This window comes from Patagioenas fasciata, chromosome 21, assembly GCF_037038585.1.
Source record: "Patagioenas fasciata isolate bPatFas1 chromosome 21, bPatFas1.hap1, whole genome shotgun sequence".
Lineage (NCBI taxonomy): Eukaryota > Metazoa > Chordata > Aves > Columbiformes > Columbidae > Patagioenas > Patagioenas fasciata.
In genome coordinates this window covers 2,072,310-2,080,656 of record NC_092540.1, presented here as the reverse complement: position 1 = coordinate 2,080,656, position 8,347 = coordinate 2,072,310, and the positions used below count along the sequence as shown (strand labels likewise).

At 46.4% G+C, this 8,347-nt stretch overlaps 1 protein-coding gene across 1 annotated transcript; it reads right to left on the bottom strand.

The window, feature by feature from the left end:
* Positions 1-2,507: 2,507 nt before the first annotated feature.
* Positions 2,508-8,227, bottom strand: SRSF3 (serine and arginine rich splicing factor 3). The gene is made up of 6 exons (XM_065854428.2): positions 8,105-8,227; positions 7,099-7,306; positions 6,413-6,547; positions 4,201-4,239; positions 3,607-3,693; positions 2,508-3,351 (listed from the first exon to the last, which is right to left on the bottom strand). Exons 2-6 carry the CDS (start codon positions 7,302-7,304, stop codon positions 3,324-3,326), a joined length of 495 nt encoding a protein of 164 aa, XP_065710500.1. The 5' UTR covers positions 7,305-7,306; positions 8,105-8,227; the 3' UTR covers positions 2,508-3,323.
* Between the last annotated feature and the right edge of the window lie 120 nt (positions 8,228-8,347).

The window sequence follows — 8,347 nt, the reverse complement described above, 5'->3', positions numbered from 1 at the left end:
CAAAACGTAACTAATGGCAGTGTCGCAGCAGAACTTCAGAAATTAAACAGAAAACCCAGACGGTGACAGGATTTCCAGGAAGCCAGAACGCCCCCAGCGTGGGTGGGCGGGCTGGGATGCTGCTGCTTCTGCTTTGTTAAACAATCGCAATGGTCACTAAGCTAAAATTGTCTTTATTTTGTGTATATTTGGCAGGTGAAGGTGTGAAATTGGAGCTGGCCAGGGTTGAGCAACAGGGGGGGACTGAACCTGCCTCTACACACTTATCACCTCATGTTGAGATCTAAGGTCGAACTGGAGCTACTGGAATTGCACCTTCTGCCCTTCAGCCTTGTTTGCAAAAGGGGTTGATGCTTGTTCTTTCACTTTATTTTGAAGCAGTGCTGTGCTACATCAGCACCAGAGCAGGATGACTCATGACAGTGAGTTTAGCTGACGTCTTGGGACAGGATTTTCAGGGTATGATTTGAACACGGGTATGGGGACAGGGATTAAAGTTTGTCAAACGTTCAGATGCTTTGTCAGGAGAGGTGTTGCCACCTCGTGGTGATGAGATCACGAGCAGGAGAAAGTAAAATTGGGAAGTGAAAAGAAAAAAGCTGCAGAACTGCCAGTTGTCACTCCCAGCAGCGAGTCCTGCTCACAAGTCCCCACAGAGGCAGATACAGGCACCACTTGCCTCTTATTTTGCAAGTGAACTTCAGCAGCTCCCCAAAGGTACCTGAAACATGAATTTTTTAACCAGAACCCCTGTGAGTGCTCACTAGATTGCAGTTCCTCACCCAAGCAGACCCATGGTCTGCTGAACCTCTCTGCAGGTTGGTGGAACATACCCCATTGGAAGAATGAACATATTTAACCTCTCCCTTTTCTAAGGGCAATGCACATTCTTAAAATCATGTTCTCTGCCATAAACAAAGAGCATGCACATAGAAAAAATAAATCCCTTTCTTTGCCAAACCACTTGCCACCATGTCAATAGCGCTCCCAGGCTCATCCCCTCTCATAGAAGCAAAGGGGAAACATTAAATCTGAGAACTTGTTGCATTAAACGTAACACTTGCTAATTATACTGTGGGAGAAGCACAGTGCACAGCCACTGCTTAAGCATTTCCCATCTTGAGAAGCTGCTAATTTAGTTCCCAAAGCCCCACCTGGTGACATAAACACAGCAGGCCGCTGTGAGCAGCAGCGCCCATCCAGCTTCAGCCCCAACTTCATTCAGCTGAGGAATAAAATCTGACATCAGAAACCCAAAACTGATAAACATTGAGTTCTGCAGACCCCTTCACATATGAAAACCACAACCTGCTTCCCCACAACAGTCACCAGATGCTTAGATTCCCCTTGATAGCTAAAACTACTGAAGGCCTCTTGTCCCCTTTGTTCCCTGTCACATACCCACAAAAGGAACCACGGAGAGCTGCAGTCCTGCAAACCAGCCCTAGCAGCACTCAGCGCGGGCAGGCAGCTGCGGGTGGCACATGACACCAGCTCAGCGCTGGCTGCCGCTCCACTAACACAAACATTCCTGAGCAGCCGGGACGTTCTGTGAGCAAACCGCACAGGGAACAGGCAGACGGGCCCATCAGCTGGCGGGGACACCCCGACCTCTGCTGGGGAGCCACGATGGTGCACAGCGCCAGCTTCCTCAACTCCTCCTCAGACGCAACAGGTTATGAGAAAAAAAAGACCTTTAAGACCAGGTTCAACTATAAATAGTACTAATTAGTTTAAAAAAACCAAAATGTTCACCCCAACTGCCGTGACAAACTGTGCTGCACACCCACCCTCTCCACACAAACCCTCCCTGGGTAGCACAGGAAGCAGGAGAACTTCTTTCCATTTACAGCTTGGTCAGTCTTGTCCCCGCCTGGATACCACAGTGAAGGAAATTAAACACCGAGACTGTTGACGGATTTAATCTAATTACACAGGATTGTAACTGATGGGCCTCCTCCTGGATACAGGAAAGCAGGAGCCATTTGGCAGCTGGGTAGCTCTGCTGTGCTCCAGCTATGCCACGGTTTTACTCTCCGGGTGAAACCTTCATGCAAAGCTTTGGTTTACAGAGCAGCAATTTCAAAACTGAGATGTGAAGAACACCTTATGTTGTTAGCAATCCACATCCAGGATGCAAACAACCAACCAAACAAGAAGTGGGGAACCTTTGAATCTCCAGTTTTCCGAGCAAGTGTGATGGAGCTCACCACTAGGCTAGAAGCCAAGCTTACTTGGGCTGGATTTGTAATGCCAGCCTTAATGGCAGCAAGAGGACAAGTCCCTGGCCCTTGCCCAGATGTGTGGGGCAGTGGCAGGTGGTGACGGGTCCCTCACAGCAGCTCTGAGCAGCTCTCAGGGGTGTTACTGTGAGACACAGTGAGTGTCAACTCACCCCATGCTGCCTGGCGCATTTCACTGGAACCAAATTGCACCACAGGACCCAGCGCGTGTTCTGCAAAGTGAATGTCTACAGCAGGCACTCGAGTTAAATACTGAACAACAAGTTGTAACCAAAACTTTAATCCCAAGGATCTCACAAAAGACATTTTACAAGTGACATGAAAATTCTTGTACAGTAAAGAAATGTTGAACAACTTCTACAATGTACCATTACACACCCAACACATCCACTCCAGTTGTCAGTTCTGCTGTGTATTTGGTCTATCAGAGGTTCTGGAATAGATGGTCAAACAATCATCTATTTAAGTACTCTAGTCACATGAAGTACAAAATTAACTGACCCTACGGCTAAAAATTTATATTTCACATAATATAAAGTAGCTCAGTTTCAGGTAACGAAGTCAGAACTAGAGCCCTGGATAAAACTGCAGCTCAGTTATTCCCTTCTCACACTACCGGCTCGACGTTCCTGCCCGTTTCCGAGAACCGTCCTACGGAGCCCTACGGCAGGTTCTGCGCAGATGGACTCTGTTCACAGCCATGCTTCTGCAACAAACCCTCTTCAATGCATGCTGGACCCCAGCAAAACACACCCCAGCGCGGCAGAACCAGGAACATCCTTCTATCTATGCAAGACAAACTGCTTACTATTCAACACAAACAAAAAAAAAGATGTATAATGGTACATTGTGAAGTGATTAATATTACAAATCATATGATCTGCTCCGAACCATATACAGATTCACATCTTTACATTTGCCACCTGTTACAAGATACAAGGAACAAAGCAAGTTCAACAGCTAAAATATTTTAAAAATGCACCAAGCTTTGATGAAGTTTCAAAACAAAATAACATTCTGTACATACTCCTCCTGTCCTCAGATCTCATGACTCCCTGTACACAGCTCCTCCTCACAGTCCTATTTCCTCTCATTTGACCTGGAGCGACTGAAGAAGAGAAGACGGGTTAGTTTCCAGGTGCCGAGAGCAGATTTCACTTCAATCCCCCAGCCCAATTCAGCAGATGACACTTAAAAAATACTATTCTTTTAAAAGAACTGAGTATTCAGTTATTTAAAGAACATTAAGACACTAGAGGTGATTCTCCACCACGACTTACTTCAGTATTACCAAGACATGGAAACAATATTTTATTTAACAAGATTTACTCAAAATCTGTAACCATTCTAAGACTCATCTTACCTGCGAGACCTGGAAAAGGAACGAGAAGGCTTGTGATTCCTCTCCCGAGAGAGTGATCTCTCTCTTCTTCTGTCTCTGGAGAGGGACCTGGTAAAGATTACAAAGCAAGGTGATTATAGCATCAAAGCAAAGCCAAACTAATTAGGTTACAAAGCTATCTGAAGAGCTTCCCCTTCAGGAAGTTACAGTTTGTAACTCCTCAATCGGGGGAAACCTGTTAAAGATTACGGTATTAGCCAGGTAAGAATAGCAGGTAAGAATAATCAGCTTGAGCCACACACCACAGCTTAAGTTGTGCTGTGAACAGGCACCTATTCCCCTGCACTAGTTAAAATCTGTTCAGAGTCAGACTGGACACAACCGTGCCCCTGCTAACACGGTGTGCACAGATACTTGCACATTCCATACAGTAATGCAGCCTCCCATGCTACAAGAACCTAAAACTGCACGAGCTCTAGAAGCTTCAGAAATCCTAACACAGAAGTGCGTTACATCACTGTGCCACTCAACACAACTCAACTGTTAAGCTTTTTGGTTCTTTTTAAACCTCCTGGACAAAGTGGCCCATGTTGTAATTCACTGATGCACACGTACCTGCTGCGGCTACGAGAGAAGCTTCTCCTTCGCGGTGATCTAAAACCAGAAAGAGAAATGTGAGGCGTTTTATCAATTCTTTCAGCATTAACGGGGTGAGGCATTTCCCAACTTGTCAAACTCACTGTTGGGCCCAGGGAACGTGCCAAGAAAAACTGGCATCCATCATCCAGTAAAAGGCATGGAAAGATTAGGCAGTAAAACAAAGCTCAGTGTGAACAGCACGTTTCCAACCACGAATTCACTTTAAACTAAGAACGCTTCACAGCAGAGTTGTCCAATGCAACACTTTCCATTTCGACTAAATACACTGCCCAGAACACCACAGCAAAGTCCCACAAGTGGTTCCAAAAATAACAAAAAATAGCACAGACCAAAAGTTTTGGAACCCATGCAAGGCAAAAAGGTCCATGACAAGACACAAGAGATACCCAGTGGAAAAAAAAGTGAAAATGCGCTCAGTGTCAATATTGATAATGCCATTAAGTGCTACATTAGAACTGCATATCTGTGATTGTAATTTTTAATGCCATTGAGTGTGTTTAGACTATTTTCTAAAAAAAAAAAAAAAATTAAAAAATAAAGAAAAAATAACCTTAGCTCGGCCCAGTTCATCCCAAAAAATATCGTTTTAAGTTTTGAAAACTGTTAGTAAAACCATTTAAAGGTGATAGGATTTTTCTGGCAAGGAAAAGCTATATTTGTTAGAGCTTTATTAAAAATTTAGTTTGGCATCTCACATGCAAATATACCTTTTTTTTTACGTTATTCACAGTGTAAGAGCTTCCGTATCACCCTTAAAAGTTTTCTCAAGCAACATATGTACGTTACCACTCAATTATGCACAGCCAGCCTTTGATTGAGAAAAGTAATTACTTATAAGCCGCTTACTCCTTATTTTAACCAGCAGTAAACTGTATAAGCAGGAAAAACTTACTAGTTTTTGGTTTCAACAAGCTAGAAATGGTGAGGTGAGGCTGCCGGACTGACTGCCAAGAAGAATTTGCTGAAAAGGTTTTGCCAGATGTTGCGTTGTATTTAGTTGGTTGGCGAAGGGGGTGTTGTGGATTTTTCCTGCTTTTTTGTTAGCCGAAGGCTGCTGCTGTAGTTGTTGTGAAGACATTTGGTAAATAAACAGCTGAGCTGATTGGCCGGGAATGTGTGGGCGGTCGAGGTGGCTGCTGCCGATTTGGTTAAGGTTGGAGAGAAGGCTGAGAGAAAACAGCATGCTCGGGAACCAAAGGGCGGTGCAACCTGACGACTGGCCATGCCTGGGTCATGTGAAACGACACCAGCCAAGCTGCATGGGGCGCGCTGGTCACATGACGCTGAAAGGGCTAGTTGGCTAATGCAGACTCAGAGGGTGGTGAGAAGAGACATGATGGTGACTCTGTAACGGGTTCATTTTTATTAATAGATGGACCAAAAAAAAAGCATAAAAAAAAATGAAAAACAAGCCATCAGTACAACCATCTATTAGCTAACAAATACTCCTACTGTGTTATTTTTTTTCAACAGCAAAAGGGTAAGCTCGATGCCCTGACTTGGGAGGACTTCACTCACCTGCAACAGGTAAATTCAGTCCTGCAAAAACCACGCTGCAGACTTAAACCGCCAGACAAGCTACTCTGGGTCCAAGATCGTCTCAGTTACCAAAAATCCTGCTACATTTTGGAGTTTGCAAACCTTAAGTGACAGGGTCACACATTCTAATTCCAAACTAAAGTGTAAAGATTCTAGATGCTTAGAGCAACTGTTACTAGATCTATTATTAAACAGCTGCCTACTTGGAAAACATTCTAATTGTGCAAACAAAGCGGAGAAACACATCTGCATGGAAATGCTAAGCCGCTGTATGTCATGTTTTGCCATTATGGAATAAAGGAAAGGAACGGCCTAAGTTGAAGTATGGGGGAGAAAGGGAAGTGTGACTAGAAGATGAGCAGATTTTGGGAGGAAGGAGGGTAAGTCCAGGACAGAGGGCACTGACTACCAACTTGCACAGTGACCTAGGGACAAAAGCCAACATTCAACACAACTTAGGTTCACCTCCATTTTGTAGGGTGTTTTTTTTTTTTAAAGCATTTGCCATCTCCAAATAGTGATCAGATAGATGAACGTTATCCAACAACATGCTTTTAAAAAGCCTGCTTCTAGGATGCTAAGTGGTAACAGTGCCAAGAGCTCTAGGAGGGCAGCGTGAGCGCGGTACCTGCGGCGGGGAGGAGGACTCCTTCTGCGATAGTCGTCTCGAGGACGTCTGCCCCAGGAGGGAGGTGGCCCACGGTTCCGACTGCGCTTCTCACCGTTGGAAAGCTCCACTCTGACACGACACCCACACAGGGTTCTGGGGAAAGAGACTGACAGCGGTTAGCATGGCCAGGGAACAAGTCTGCGTGTAGAAGAAAACCTACGGAATCGAGAGAGGAAAAAGAAAAAATAGGTGAGAGTGAAAACATACACATTAATCAAAGTACAGACTATTCAAAGTCTAAAAAATAGACTCCCAGCATGACAGACTAAAGGTTTGGCTACGCTATTAAAGCTGGCAGAGAAAGAACTAAAGAGAAACTCCCTGAGTGCTTCTGCCCCTTTATAGGGGCAAAATCTTTAATTTAACTATCTGTAACTATCTTTAATTTAATTAATGCGCACCAAGAAGCCCAAGTCATGTCTCACTTGGGAGCCCAACTCTTAATGTAAAATCAACTGTCTCAATGCTATTACTGCACTATCTAGAAAGATTACTCCTATACCACCATACAAATAAATACTGCATAACAAATATGTCAAGTTCATGGCTTTGCCAGTTGAAGCTTCCCAATTTAAGCTGTATCACTACCCACAGCTTCTCCTATTTTCACCAGGCAAGCCAGACACGCAGGAAACACATTTTACCTTCCATCTAGTTCTCTGACTGCATCAGCTGCATCTCGTGGATCTTCAAATTCCACAAAGGCAAAACCAGGAGGATTTCTCGCCACCCATACACTGCGCAGTGGTCCATAGTAGCCAAAAGCTCGCTCTAATTCAGTTTTGTTGCCATTGTTTCCAAGGTTACCCACATAAACCTTGCAGTCCAGTGGACAAGAGTCACGATGCATCGCTAGGACAAAAAACAAACAACTCATGTATATTTAACATACAGCAAGTGCTTATTCACTTATAAGGGAAAGAATTCTGTTGGTTTCTTTTCCTAGAAACTTCAGCAGTGATGTTATATGGATGTGACAGAATCATAAACTGTGTGAAAGGAGTGAGGAAGCTGTTTAAAACCAAAGAGAAAAGCCAGCTGCTCTAGCATAATCGTCATTAGAATTCACAACTTGAGCGAATTCCGTTGACTCAAGTCCCCCAAGTTTGAAAGGGGGTGTTTTTCTGCGCCCCCATCCCCTGTTCGGGGCGGGCGGGGGGGGGGGGGGCTGGGCCTGCAGGGGCAGCGCTGGGCGGGAGAAAACTCCATTGTTCTGGGAGCGGGAGAAGCTGCACACGCGGGGGGGAAGCAGCGCCATCTCCGGCAGAGGCCACGCCAGGAACGCCCGGGGAATCCCTTCGGAGCGGCTCCAAAGGCACCAGCGCTGCTCGGCGAGGGCGGGAAAGGCGCCTCCCCGCCCCCCCGGCACCTCCCGCCCGGCCTCATGGAAAAAGAAAAAAAAAAGAAAAAGAAAAAAGAAAAATAAAGGCGACACGCGGGCTCTTCAAGGCAAACCGTGGCCTACCCGCCGTCTCCCCGCCCGGCTCTCCTCAGCGCAGAGGCAGCCGCCACCCGCGGCCCAGCTTTACAAAATGGCGGCTGCTCTTTGTTCGCCGCCACCGGGCCCCGCCGCTTCCATCCGCCCCTGCCGGGGAGACCGAGACCGCGGGTGCCGCCTCCCCCCCCGCCCTCCGAGGTGAAGATCCTCACCGATGCTAAGAGGGAGGGCGCCCGAAGGGTGCCCGCGCTAAATTCGTAGCCGACTCGACCCTCAACGAGACTCCCGCTCCGCTTTTCCTCACTGGACAAAATGGCGGCGGGCGCCTACCCCGCCCGCCCTTATATAGGGACAGCCCACTTCCACGTGACTCAACGCGGCAGCAAATCAGAGCGCGCCGTCCCGCTGATTGACACCTCGCCTCATCCCGCCTCCTCAGCGGCAGCGGCGGGAGC